At 41.0% G+C, this 14,015-nt stretch overlaps 1 protein-coding gene across 1 annotated transcript; it reads left to right on the top strand.

The window, feature by feature from the left end:
- The first annotated feature begins 42 nt into the window (after nucleotides 1–42).
- Nucleotides 43–11,426, top strand: SNRPG (small nuclear ribonucleoprotein polypeptide G). Its single transcript, XM_073622003.1, has 4 exons — nucleotides 43–189; nucleotides 2,873–2,895; nucleotides 5,420–5,541; nucleotides 11,242–11,426. The coding sequence occupies exons 1-4, from the start codon at nucleotides 158–160 to the stop codon at nucleotides 11,290–11,292; spliced, it is 228 nt and encodes a 75-aa protein (XP_073478104.1). The 5' UTR covers nucleotides 43–157; the 3' UTR covers nucleotides 11,293–11,426.
- The last annotated feature ends 2,589 nt before the right edge of the window (nucleotides 11,427–14,015 follow it).

The following is a 14,015-nucleotide window of genomic DNA, read 5'->3' as shown; positions in this document are numbered from 1 at the left end:
TGCTCAAATTAGCTTCGACCTACACAAAGATGGCCGCGTTCGTGCGGAAGTCCCGCCCCACTTAGAACGTCATCAGTGAGTTCCCATTGCTTCGGCGCGCTGCACCGTGTGCTGAGAACGTTGTGTGATCGGAGCGGATTGAGGGAACAGCATCACCATGAGCAAAGCACACCCGCCCGAGCTGAAGAAGTGAGCCGGGGACTGGGGTGGAGGGCTGAGCCCGGGACTGAGGTGGAGGGATGGGGAGGGCTGAGCCCGGGAGAGGCTTGTATAGGGAATGTCCGGGAACTTTTATCGGGCTGCGGCCCTCTTCGCCCTCATTTCATTGTGCAGAGTCCCAGCATAGAGCTCCATGCTGGATTGGGCTCCAGTGTACTGGGCCAGTCAGTCAGTGTACAGATATATTATATAGTCTGGAGGGGGGATTAAAGCAGAACTCCAGCTAGAGAGCTTTCTAACACGTGTATAATAAAGGAATAGTGAGGGTTGTAATACAATGGACTCCACCTTTAACCACTTGACTTCTGGAAGATTCCCTCCTCTTGGTCAGGCCATTTTTTTTTTCCCCCACACTACGTTACTTTAACTGACAATTGCGTGGTCGTGCGATGCTGTACCCAAATAAAATGTTTTTTCCCCCCACAAATAGTGCTTTCTTTTGCTGGTATTTGATCACCATTGTGCTTTTTATTTTTTGTGCTAAAAACCAAAAAAAAAAAAAGTGACAATTTTGAAAAAAAAATTTTTTTTTACTTTCTGCTATAGAAAAAACACCCAATAATTTTTTTTTTTTTTTTTAAATGTTTTCATCAGTTTAGACCAATCTGTATTCTGCTACCTTATTTTTGCTAAAGAAAATCCCAATTAGTGTATACTGATTGGTTTGTGCAAAAGTTACAAAATATGGGATATATTTATAGCATTTTTTATTCTTTTTTACTAGAAATGGCGGCGTTTAGTAATTTTTTTTGCGGGATTGCGGCGGACAGATCTGACACTTTTTTTTTTTGGGAACCAGTGACCTTATTACAGTGATCAGTGCTAAAAATATACACTGTTACTGTACTAATGACACTGGCAGGGAAGGGGTTAACACCTGTTTCTGATTAGCAGGAATACAAGATCACTGTGTTCATCTCTGACAGAACGGCGGTCTGCCTTGTTTACATCGGCAGAACGGCGCTCTATCTCTCTTGGGCGTGATCGTAGGTGGCCCCTGGACATCACGTCCGCCGGACCCACTGTTTGGCACCCCCGCTGGCTGGCTATTGCATGAAATGATGTACAGGTATGTCGCTTCACACAATAGAGCTGACCTGCTGCATTATATGTACTGCGGCCAGTTGGTAGGTGGTTTGAAGTGGCTTCACACCAGTACTAACTATACTGTAGAAGGATAGAGAAATGTATATCTATTCTCAGGGTCACATGATCATCCTCCAGGGGAGAGGGGAGATCGCTGACAATGGCTGCAGTGACATCACCCGTACACTTACATCTGCTGTCTTTTCCCTATGATGCTGGGAGCCAATCGTGACTGGACCAGAACACTATCAGCATAGGGTCATTAGAATAGGCCCCAGGAATCCAATCAGGTCCGCCTTTCAGTTTTTCAGGCGGACCAGATTGGCAGGCCCATGCATTCCTATGGACTGGTGGGTGTAAATGGACTTGTCCTTTTTACACCTGCTTACTATCAGGTCCGCTAAAAAAAAAAAAAAAAAAATGGAGGACGACTGCATCCTCTTCCATTTGGGTGGATTGGTTCAGAGGCAGCTGGGGGTAAATGGACAGCAGAGTCTGTTTACACCCAGCCACCCATAGAGCAGAGTGGACTCTGTCCATCACCTCTCTACATAAACTGCATAAAGGTAAAAAAAAACACCTTGTGCCTTTACAACCACTTTAATCCAAAATGATTGTCTAACCAGCTTGTTCTCGTTTCTTAGTGAGAGCAATAAATGTTTCTTACAGTGCACAATTAAAGAGGAAGAAAACTCCCCTGGAGTTTTGTACCTATAAGCACTGTAAATATCTCCTAAACTTCATGCACTCTCATAAAACGTTCGCCCATGTCATTTCTTTAGGGCCTTGCCGTGACTCCCGCGCGCGGTAGTGACATAATCGTGACTCCGGCCATGAGCTACGCATACTAGCTCATTATGCCTTTGCAGGTTTTTATTGTATTATTTTTTGGGAGGTTTTTAACCTCTTTAAAGCAGAATTTCAGTCTTTTTTTTTTTTTTTTTTCAAATTTTCATCTATTAAATCTTCTGCCCTTGTTGTTTTAACTTTGGATAAAAAACTTTTTTTTTTTCTGCCAGTAAATCCCTTATACAGCCAACTTCCTGTTTCTTGTCTGAGAAAAAGCCTAGGCTTATGACATCATGCACAGCTCTCTCTCTCACTCACTCTTGTGAGAGTTTGCCAGGGAGGGTGGAGGTGAATCATAAGAGGGCCAATGAGAGCTGCAGAGCTGGATTTGTGTCTGTGTAAATCCAGGAAGTGAACAGGGCAGGCAGCAGCTTCAGCTGCCCGCAGTTAAAATGGTTGCAACCAGACTCAGTGGAGGGAGATTCTTGCAGCACATTTGGCAAGTACAGAATCGCAGTATATATAAAATCATCTGCAAAGTGGTTGGAGGGAAGCTTCAGAATGGCAAAGATGTTTTTATTACAAATTATGTGAGCAGACTGCAGTTCTTCTTTAAGGGTGCGAAGTATAATTTATTTCTTATGTCTACAGTAGTCAATAAATGTGAACTGCATTGCTAGCCAATGATAACATTTGGTATAGTAGGCATGATTGTGTTAATGGTCTAATGTTGTGAATACTGGTTTAACATATTACATTTTTTTTTTTTTTCCTTTAGGTTCATGGACAAAAAATTATCTTGTAAGTATATAGCTGCAATACTGAGATGATGATTATAAAGAGAGAGTAATAAGATGGATGATTTTAATTGAATGTGTTATTTTCTGGCATGTGAAGAGAGCAGTGGTGATGTGAAAGATGTAGTGTCTATGGCTTACTATCAAGAATTCAAACTGTAATTTACATTTTTCACCAAGGATTATTATATTTGTTTCACAAAACCCCAGCATATTACATATATCTATATATGACGTCAAGCAGGATAAGCCGCTCACGTGCAGCGATCGGTGGTGTGTCACTCTGACACACCACATTTGCGATCCCTGTAAAGAGCCTATGACGTAGGTGCTGTTTATCAGCTTTTCCTCTACTCAGGCGTGACAAGGCACGAGTAGAGCCAAGCCGATCGGCTGCTCCCCTGAAGGGGGAGGTCTGCGCTGATAATCAGCACATTGATTATCAGTGCAGACCCATTGAGGGAGCCTATCAGGGATGCCAGTCTGTGCCCACTTACTTTTTTTACGTTTTATAACAAACAGAATTTTTTTTTTTTTTTTCCCGTAGCGCTAAAAATAAAAACCCAGTGGTGAATCAAATACCACCAGAAATAAGCTCCTATTTGTGGGGGGGGGGGGGGGGGGGAAGATACAAATTTTGTGTGACTACAGTATTGCATGAGCGCGCAATTGTCATTCAAAATCCACCTGCTGAAAACAGGCCTGGGCAAGAAGGGGGTGAAAGTGCCCTGTATGGAAGTGGTTAACAAACTTTGTTGCAGATTCCTAACTTTTTGTTATTCTGAAGAAATCCTTGTGTGCTTGTCTGTATCCATGTGGAAAAGTGCATCTAGTGGGAGTGGTTTCATAATTATCAATCAGCTGCTGAACCTGCAGGGCTCGTTTGAGTAAAACTTCTGGGTCTGCATCCCTTTAGCCTTGATTTCCTATTGAAAGTATCTCACCAAAAATGACATTTGTCACACGGGATGCCTGATATCTGACTTGTATCTTAGTGTAGCCTTCTGGGAAAATCAGTGAGCCAATCCCACAAGCAGAAAATGGTTTGGGGGGGGGGGGGGGTGTTCTGTACACATTGTACAAGATTGTTACTTTGCCCTGCATAGTCAGTTTCTTTCAACCAGGGTGCTGCAAAGAGTCCTAAGGGTGACGTGGAAACATCCTGGTCTGGAGCGCAGCCCTGTGTTAGTGATTGTAAAGTGCTCCTGTACAGGCAGTAGGAAGGGGGGGTTTGTGCTAGAAGATCGCAAACTCTGCCTCACAGACTACATTTTATGTATATTTTTTATATTTTTTTTTTCCCCAAAAAAAGTGCATTAGGAAAATCGCTATGCAAATATCATAGTTGCCTAGTTGGTGAGGTTGAAAAAAGACACAAGTCCCAAACTGTGTGTGCGATATGTCAATATTGCATTGTATATCCCTGTATGTTGTGGTTGTTTAGGTGCTTATTTAATGCCGTGTACACACGGGCGGACTTTTCGACCGGACTGGTCCGGCGGACAATCCGACCATGTGTGGGCTCCATCGGACCTGCAGTGGACTTTTTAGGTCAAAAATCTGACGGACTTTAGATTTGAAACATGTTTCAAATCTTTCCGACGGACTCGAGTCTGGTCGAAAAATCCGCTCATCTGTATGCTAGTCCGACGGACGAAAACTCACGCTAGGGCAGCTATTGGCTACTTGCTATCAACTTCCTTATTTTAATCCGGTCGTACGTCATCACTTACGAATCTGTCGGACTTTGGTGTTTAGGTAAGTCCGTTCGTTCAAAAGTCTGTCGGAACAGTCCGGTTGAAAAGTCCGCCCGTGTATGCGGCATAATAGTTTTTTTTTTTTTTTTTAAGTTATCTATGCTCCCTGCTGAAACCACTGCTTGTGGAAGAGAATTCCACATCCTTTCCGCTCTTACAGTAAAGAACCCTCTACGCAGTTTAAGGTTAAACCTCTTTTCTTCTAATTTTAGTGAATGGCTAAGTGTCTTTAAGTTCCCTTGCACGGAAAAGTTTTATCCCTATTGTGGGGTCACCAGTGCGGTATTTGTACATTGAAATCATATCCCCTCTCAAGCGTCTCTTCTCCAGAGAGACCCTGTGACATAAAAAAATTGCAACGACCACCATTTTATTCTCTAGGGCAGTGATGGCGAACCTTGGCACCCCAGATGTTTTGGAACTACATTTGCCATGATGCTCAGCTACACTGCAGAGTGCCTTGGCATCATGGGAAATGTAGTTCCAAAACAGCTGGGGTGCCAAGGTTCACCATCACTGCTCTAGGGCCTCTGCAAAAAAAAAAAAAAAAAAAAAAAAATGTAATGTTTAGGAGTTCTAAGTAATTTTCTAGCAAATGAAATACTGTTTGTTTTTTCATGGAAAGCAGTGTCAGAATAGGCCTGGTCTTTAAGTGGTTAGTTAAGCAGAAAGGTGCTATATCTTGTAGCAGAGTTATCTGGCATGAGTTGTACACTTTATGTAAGCCTGTGTTTCTTTCACTTTAATATCTCAATTTTGATGTGTTTTTAGTAAAGTTAAATGGAGGGAGACATGTTCAGGGAATACTTCGAGGATTTGACCCATTCATGAATCTTGTGCTAGATGAATGCACAGAAGTAGCACCAAGTGGGCAGCAAACTATTGGCATGGTGGTAAGTATGCAGACCATGAGTGCAAAGTCTATTTTGAAGCAGCTCAGCATAATAGCCGATGAAAGTCACAATTCACAAATAACCATTTTATCTGACAGAATTAGATCCACCTATTAATGTAAATGGAAGGTGGCCAGGTGCATTTTTTTTGTTATCCTCCCAACGTGACTTCTTTTATAGATGTACATGTTGCCTTCCTAAACAACCAATGAGAATCTACTCTGCATGGCAAGAATACATGAATTTGGTTTGTGATATTGATCATAGCCTTGTATTGTGGTAAAAGCAATCTTTAGACTAGTATAAGCAGCTATGAATGAAATTTGCTTAAAGCAAATGTACTTTATTTCAGGTTTTCTAAATTCTTGCTGAGGGCAGACACCTTGAGACTCCTGCTCCTGCTGATATTTGCAAGAAAAGGCTCAACTGTGCCCCTCTCTGATTTAGTCTACCCTTGTTACTGTTCCTGACTTCATAACTACATTCCTCTAAGTTGACATTCTCCCTGTCGATTGAGAGTGCTGCTACTGGGACAGTCTCATTGGACAAGAGGATTGCGGTCAGGTACTTCTAGCAAAGTGAAACTAGATCATAGAGGGGCACAGAGGGTTTTCTAGCAAATAAAGATGTAGGGAGGCACTTTGATGTCTGCTTCTAAGCCGAATATTTAAACGTTTTTTACATTTAATTATCAGTTAACTTTTGTCTTCTCTGGAATGTTGGCAGTGCTTTTAGATATTTCATGTAGGGGAGATACATTCTATCAATATTGGACACTTTTGCATCTACCTACTAAAATGTATCTGTGAAGGGGCTATATCAACCTCTGAAGCTGAAGACCCTGTTTTTGCATTTGCTTATATCGGACTTTAGGCCTGATATGATCTTATCAAAAAGGTCATACCTATGTACTCACCAAATCATCAGACATTGTGCATAAATTCAGTGAACATTAAACATAATCTCATGTCAAAGTCTAAACGTCCCAAATCAGCGAATTTGAAAGAAGTAGTGATTAACTACTTCATCCTCGGAATGATTTTACCCCCTTAATGGCCAGGCTGTTTTTTTTGGGGGATACGGCACTGCGTCACTTTTAACTTACAATTGCACAGTCGTGTGACATAACCAAACAAAATTGATGTCCTTTTTTTCCCCACAAATAGAGCTTTCTTTTGGTGGTATTTGCTCACCTCTGCAGTTTTTATTCTTTGTGCCATAAACAAAGACTGACTATTTTGAAAAATAAAACAAAAACTATTGTTTACTTTCTGCTATAATACATCTCCAAAAAGAAAATATAAAAAAATGAATTCATCAGTTTAGGCCAATATCTATCTATTCTGCTACATATTTGTGGTAAAAAAAAAAATAAGGGACCAGTGAAACAGGGTGGATTTGATTTAAATCAAGTCTATTTAAATCACTAGTAAAAAGGCTTGGATTTAAATCAGCTCGATTTAAATAATTTTTAAAAAACCACAGCAACTCCTCCTCTGACCCGCTGTTGACTCACTGACAGTCCCATTCACTTTAACGAGACTGCTGGTAAAGCGGCAATGACAAAACAAGGTGAGGGATGTGGCGGCAGCAGGTTGAGTGGATGCCCACTAACAGGCGCTTCCGTGATGGATCTGAAATGACAGGTGCTCTTTAAATGTACTTACACTTATAGTACTTATTCTTGCTGGTAGTTCGGAAACCTTCATTTTGTTTGCAAATATTAAAGATTCTATTTAGAATAATAAGCGGTCAGGTTAGTAAAATAGTGATATCCGAACCGATGCAATCTTACAGTTTGTAGTGTACATAGATTTGCAAAACAATGGGATAAAGGAAAATTCCTGAACTTTGTTTCATCACATGGTTACTGTGAAATTGTGAATGCATCAATGCAGTGCTTGTTATCTCAGCTTGGATTCATTGAATGAGTTTACCTAAAATGTAAATATTGCAGAATATACAGCCTCATGCTACAACATAACTAAGCTCCATTTAATGCTGAATTAACTAAATTATTAATGTAGCTTAAATAGAAAACTATCTTTGGATAGATTTTTACTCCACAAGTGTTATTAAAAAAAAAAAAATTTAAATCAAACGATTTTTCATTTATTTATTTTTTTTAGTAAATCATTGATTTATTTCCACCCTGCAGTGAAAGCAATACAGTGATCAGTGCTATAAAAATGCACTGATCACTGTATAAATGGCACTGGCACGGAATGGGGTTAACCCTAGGGTGGGCGATCAAGGGGTTAAGTGTTCCCTAGGGAGGTGTTTCTAACTGACAGACTGACTGGGAGTAGAGAGAGATCGCTGTTCCTGATCACTAGGAACAGCTGATCTCTCTCTCTTGCCCTGTTTGAATGGGGCTCCGCCTTGTTCACATAGGCAGATCCCCGTTCTGACACTCTTCACCGGGATCGTGGGTGGCTGGCGAACATAGAGTCTGCCGGACCCGTGGGCAATCTCCCGCGATACCGTACCACATGCACAGATTGACGTACAGGAACGTCTGTTTGCGCAGCCTTGCCGCAGTATAGATGCGGTGGGCGGTCAGCAAGTGGTTAAAGGAGAAGTTCACCTTTGGAACCATGTTACATTTTACGCCCATATTTAGGGTGTAACCTGTTCCTATCCACCTGCTGCCAAACCCCACCTCCCTGTGATAGCAGGCGGTGGATCCTCTCCCTGCACCTGCTGACACATTTCAAAATTGGGTGTGGCCATGTGGGGCTTTGCCCACACAGCAGTGTCATCCATTCACAGCAGTCTTCCACTGTGGCAGATTGCTTGTAGTTCTCAATGAACTGCAAGGGTGCTCATTAGTGTAGATTATTCACCAGCCCTGCAGCTTTCAGACAGATAGCCCATACAGAGGTACAGTGGGGACGGAAAGTATTCAGACCCCCTTAAATTTTTCACTCTTTGTTATATTGTAGCCATTTGCTAAAATCATTTTAAGTTCATTTTTTTTTCCTCATTAATGTACACACAGCACCCCATATTGACAGAAAAACACAGAATTGTTGACATTTTTGCAGATTTATTAAAAAAGAAACTGAAATATCACATGGTCCTAAGTATTCAGACCCTTTGCTGTGACACTCATATATTTAACTCAGGTGCTGTCCATTTCTTCTGATCATCCTTGAGGTGGTTCTACACCTTCATTTGAGTCCAGCTGTGTTTGATTATACTGATTGGACTTGATTAGGAAAACCACACGCCTGTCTATGTAAGACCTTACAGCTCACAGTGCATATCAGAGCAAATGAGAATCATGAGGTCAAAGGAACTGCCTGAAGAGCTCAGAGACAGAATTGTGGCAAGGCACAGATCTGGGCAAGGTTACAAAAAAAATTTCTGCTGCACTTAAGGTTCCTAAGAGCACAGTGACCTCCATAATCCTTAAATGGAAGACGTTTGGGACGACCAGAACCCTTCCTAGAGCTGGCCGTCCGGCCAAACTGAGCTATCGGGGGAGAAGAGCCTTGTGAGAGAGGTAAAGAAGAACCCAAAGATCACTGTGGCTGAGCTCCAGAGATGCAGTCGGGAGAAGGTTGTAGAAAGTCAACCATCACTGCAGCCCTCCACCAGTCGGGGCTTTATGGCAGAGTGGCCCGACGGAAGCCTCTCCTCAGTGCAAGACGCATGAAAGCCCGCATGGAGTTTGCTAAAAAAAAAACACCTGAAGGACTCCAAGATGGTGAGAAATAAGATTCTCTGGTCTGATGAGACCAAGATAGAACTTTTTGGCCTTAATTCTAAGTGGTATGTGTGGAGAAAACCAGGCGCTGCTTATCACCTGTCTAATACAGTCCCAACAGTGAAGCATGGTGGTGGCAGCAGCATGCTGTGGGGGTGTTTTTCAGCTGCAGGGACAGGATGACTGGTTTCAATCGAGGGAAAGATGAATGCGGCCAAGTACAGGGATATCCTGGATGAAAACCTTCTCCAGAGTGCACAGGACCTCAGACTGGGCCGAAGGTTTACCTTCCAACAAGACAATGAATCTAAGCACACAGCTAAAATAACGAAGGAGTGGCTTCACAACAACTCCGTGACTGTTCTTGAATGGCCCAGCCAGAGCCCTGACTTAAACCCAATTGAGCATCTCTGGAGAGACCTAAAAATGTCTGTCCACCAACGTTTACCATCCAACCTGACAGAACTGGAGAGGATCTGCAAGGAGGAATGGCAGAAGATCCCCAAATCCAGGTGTGAAAAACTTGTTCCATCTTTCCCAAAAAAGACTCATGGCTGTATTAGAGCAATAGGGTGCTTCTACTAAATACTGAGCAAAGGGTCTGAATACTTAGGACCATATGATATTTCCGTTTTTCTTTTTTAATCTGCAAAAATGTCAACAATTCTGTGTTTTTCTGTCACTATGGGGTGCTGTGTGTACATTAATGAGGAAAAAAAATGAACTTAATGATTTTAGCAAATGGCTGCAATATAACAAAGTGAAACATTTAAGGGGGTCTGAATACTTTCCATCCCCACTGTATGTACAGAAAGCTGTAGGGCTTGACATTGCAATATTCTGCAGGTTCCTTCTTTACAAAGATGAATTTAGCCTTTAGGCCTGATTTACACCTATGCATTTTTTTTATGCTATTTTGCAGATTTGCACTACAGTCCATTTAACGTGGTTTTCTATGGAACATGTTCTGTAGTGCAAAAAGCACTAAAAATGCATAGGTATGAATCAGGCCTTATTCCTCGCCAATGTTCCTTTCTGTGACAATTTGTCCCTTAGAATAAAGTATAATGTAGATATTTGCCAGCACACAATGGATCAACAAAGTAGGGCTGGGAGATTTTCTGAAAAAAAAACTATTTGAATCGAGTTTTTTTTTTTTTTCTTTCTTTGTGGACACAGCGCTGGTCCTGAGGAGCTGCGGCCAGGAGTTTTTAGGCGAGGCCACGGCTTTGGCCTAGTCCGCGGTGTCCGGCCTTGCGGACTAGGCCGAAGTCGCGGCCTCGCCTAAAAACTCCTGGCCGCAGCTCCTCGGGACCGGCACGGTGAAAAAAAAAAAAATCAGAAAAAATTGATTTGTTTAAATTTTGAATCTATTTGACCTCTCAACTTGATTCAAGATTTAAATCAATTTTTTCCCCAGCCCTACAACAAGGTAGCGCCCAAACGGATTTTATTGCTTGATCACATCACAAAGCAGTGCAATGTTTTAGAGCAACATCAGGTGAAGGGGTCCTGCGTGGCTCTGAAACGCTGCACTGCTCTGTGTTGTGATCGTGCAATAAAATCAGTTTGGACGATACCTTGTTGATCCATGGATGTGGTGGCAGATATCTATCTACATTCTGACTTTCTGAACCAGTTCCCAGCTGGTTGTTGCTGCAGCACCCAAATCTTTTTTTAGAGCTTTATCCAGGAACGTGTGCAATAGGAATATGGAGTATTACAATAAAGTATAGAACCCATGAGTTAATGAGGTCAATACACAATGTCTCATGGTTTGGTAATTATATAGGTGTGATTTAAAAGGGAACCACAGTATTTTCTTAAGACTCCTTATACCTTTTTTTATATCATGGTATTTATTGTATGTGGCAGCCTCCCAATTTACTTTTGTAGTGGTTTTATTACTAGACATTTTTACACAGTGCAAAATTACAATACTGTGAACAACTATAAAGTGTAATATAATTTTTTTTTTTTTTCCCAAGGTCATACGAGGGAACAGCATAATCATGTTGGAAGCTTTGGAACGAGTATAGCATTATGATATGATGAGCCTAACCTGCCCATGATGTCAACCCTCAATTAAGTCATCCTACTGTATTCATACGCTTTACATTTGTTGTGCTGTTCATTTTTTTTTTTTTTTTTGTATTAAAAGGTTTTTCACTTACACTATGTTTGTCTGTTTCTTAAAGTGAGCCTGTGCTTTACTGAAGCCCTTTATAAGCTTCAAGTTGCAGCTTGAAACTTCAGCAGCGCAGGGGACTCTCCCTATATTACAGTTCTGTCTGAGCAACCAGTTGTCAAACAAAAGCATCCTCATATTGAGGGGGTGGGGGGAATGGGAATGTGTCACATTCTTCATCCTTGGCAATACTAGGTTTTATTTTTCACTCCCAGTGTGAAAGGTTAGTGGTGACAGGGTCTTTATCTGTGGGGCCACATAAATGTGTCTTTGTGCTCCCAGCAGAGAGACTGGGCTCTCACCAACGATCGGGACCTGAGACTGCCGGTTCTGGGTCACCCAATCGTAGCCTCTGATTAGCTATCACAATGATTAGTCACTGTGAGCCCTCCCCCTGTGTTTACTACATCTGAATGAGGAGAAAGAGATGCATTGTATCTTTCTATTCTTGCAGGAGTGGAAGATATAAACAAGTGTGTAAATTACAAATAAAGAAAAAAAAAACTACATCAAGGTCAGGGTGAAAGGTCACTCGGGGTATGTATGTGTATATATATATATATATATATATATATATATATATATATATATATATATTTATATTTTTTTTTTTTTTTTCTTTGTTGGCAAATTGTGGTAACAGCAAGAAATGTACAGCTAGGTTTTTTTTTTTTTTTTTTTTTTTTTTTTTTTGCCAGTTTTCCTTTGATTAACCACTTCAATACAGGGCATTTTCACCCCCTTCCTGCCCAACCCAATTTTCAGCTTTCAGCGCTATAACATTTTGAATGACAATTGCACAGTCAAGCAATACTATACCCAAATGACTTTTTATCTTTTTTTTTTTTTTTTTTTTTTTTTTTTTTTTCCCCACAAATAGAGCTTTCTTTTGGTAGTATTTGATCACCTCTGCACTTATACAAGTGTATATTGATTTGTGCAAAAGCTATAGCGCCTATAAAATAGGGGATAATTTATGGCATTATTATTATTTTTTTTTTTTTTACTAGTAATGGCGGGGATTAGTGATTTTTATGTTCACTGACATTGCAGCGACAGATCGGACACTTGACACCATTTTGGGACCAGTGACACTTATACAGCTATCAGTGCTATAAATATGCACTGATTACTATTTTAGGACCCGTTCGTTGGTGAGAGCCCAGTCTCTCTGCTGGTTACTACCTTATTGCTCATTGGTCCTAAAATCTTCCTAATATTGACTACTATATTTATAAACTCAGAATTCTGACTTTTGAAACTCAGAATTCTGACTTTCAGATTTCTGACTTTTAATCTCTGAATTCTGTAAAAAAATATTTTTATTCTAATTCTGTATTATTTTTTTTTTTTTTTTTTTTTTTTTTTTTTTTTAATGATGGCCCCAGGGCTCTTCCATAGTGATGGCTTGCTTGGGCACAGGCAAGTAAGATGTTTTTCTTTCCTAGTGCACCTGTGTGTTTTACTTGTGCTGTGCAGCAGCCTTTTTACCGTGGTCCTTTGGGGTTTTTTTTCTGTTTGTTCAGGCCAAACGCTCTGTTTAACCAGCCAAGAGAAGGTGCCCTATCTGCAAAGAAAAGTTAAACGAAGCTTGGACTAAATCGCCTTGTGCAGATTGCATCTCCGATTTAGTCAGGGAGGAGTCTCCATACATTTGTGGTGATCTGGTTACAACCATTAAGGATGAGCTCCGTGCCACCTTTCCAGCCTTTAGGTCAAACCTAAGAGAAGAACCAGGTCTCTCAGGGGAACCCAGGGCTCCGCAGCCATCTTTAGAATCCCAAGGGGGCTCCCTAATACTGGCAGGGGGTCCGATCCCTCAGCACATTTCCCAAGAACCTGTTTCCCTCGCTCCAAATGGAACAGATGCAGAGGAGGAGGAAAATGAAGCAGAAGCCGCTGCTAAGTACAAGACACACTAAAGGAGCCCATGGATAAGAGGATGGACCGGCTTCTTAAAAGAACCTGGCAATCAGTGATGAACAATCTGAAGCCAGCAATGGCAACAACATGCGTTGCTAGGAAAAGAACAAAATGAGAAAGTCCAGATGGCCGCACTCCAATGAAAAATAATTCCTTTATTTAATATAGATCCATACAGCAGGGATAAAAACCACTAATGTGTTTCACACCTTTAGGACAGGTGCTTATTCATAGCTAGGTTTTGAGAAATAACAATGTAAGATATATATATAGACAAAACCGTGGTTTAGCCTAATTGGGTATCACATACACCCACTACAGGTGATGTGATGTTCTTGACGGATACCAAGGTAAGTCAGTTGGACTTCTCCTTCGCATAAATACACAATTTGATTTGCCTTGGTATCCATCAAGAACATCACATCACCTGTAGTGGGTGTATGCGATATCCAAATAGGCTAAACCACAGTTTTGTCTACTTTGTGTGTGTGTATGTGTATGTGTGTGTATATATATATATATATATATATATATATACACACACACACACACTCAGGTCCATAAATATTGGGACATCGACACAATTCTAATCTTTTTGGCTCTATACACCACCACAATGGATTTGAAATGAAACAAATAAGATGTGCTTTA

This window comes from Aquarana catesbeiana, linkage group LG03, assembly GCF_042186555.1.
Source record: "Aquarana catesbeiana isolate 2022-GZ linkage group LG03, ASM4218655v1, whole genome shotgun sequence".
NCBI classification, from domain to species: Eukaryota; Metazoa; Chordata; class Amphibia; order Anura; family Ranidae; genus Aquarana; species Aquarana catesbeiana.
Note: the sequence above shows the minus strand (reverse complement) of the source record. Positions and strands in the feature narration are given on the sequence as shown.

Excerpts from the sequence above, each read along its gene's own strand:
- SNRPG (XM_073622003.1), top strand. The coding sequence starts at position 158 with ATGAGCAAAGCACACCCGCCCGAGCTGAAGAA. Across the intron at positions 190-2,872 it reads CACCCGCCCGAGCTGAAGAA|GTTCATGGACAAAAAATTAT; the intron begins GTGAGCCGGGGA and ends TTTTTCCTTTAG. Across the intron at positions 5,542-11,241 it reads AGCAAACTATTGGCATGGTG|GTCATACGAGGGAACAGCAT; the intron begins GTAAGTATGCAG and ends TTTTTTCCCAAG.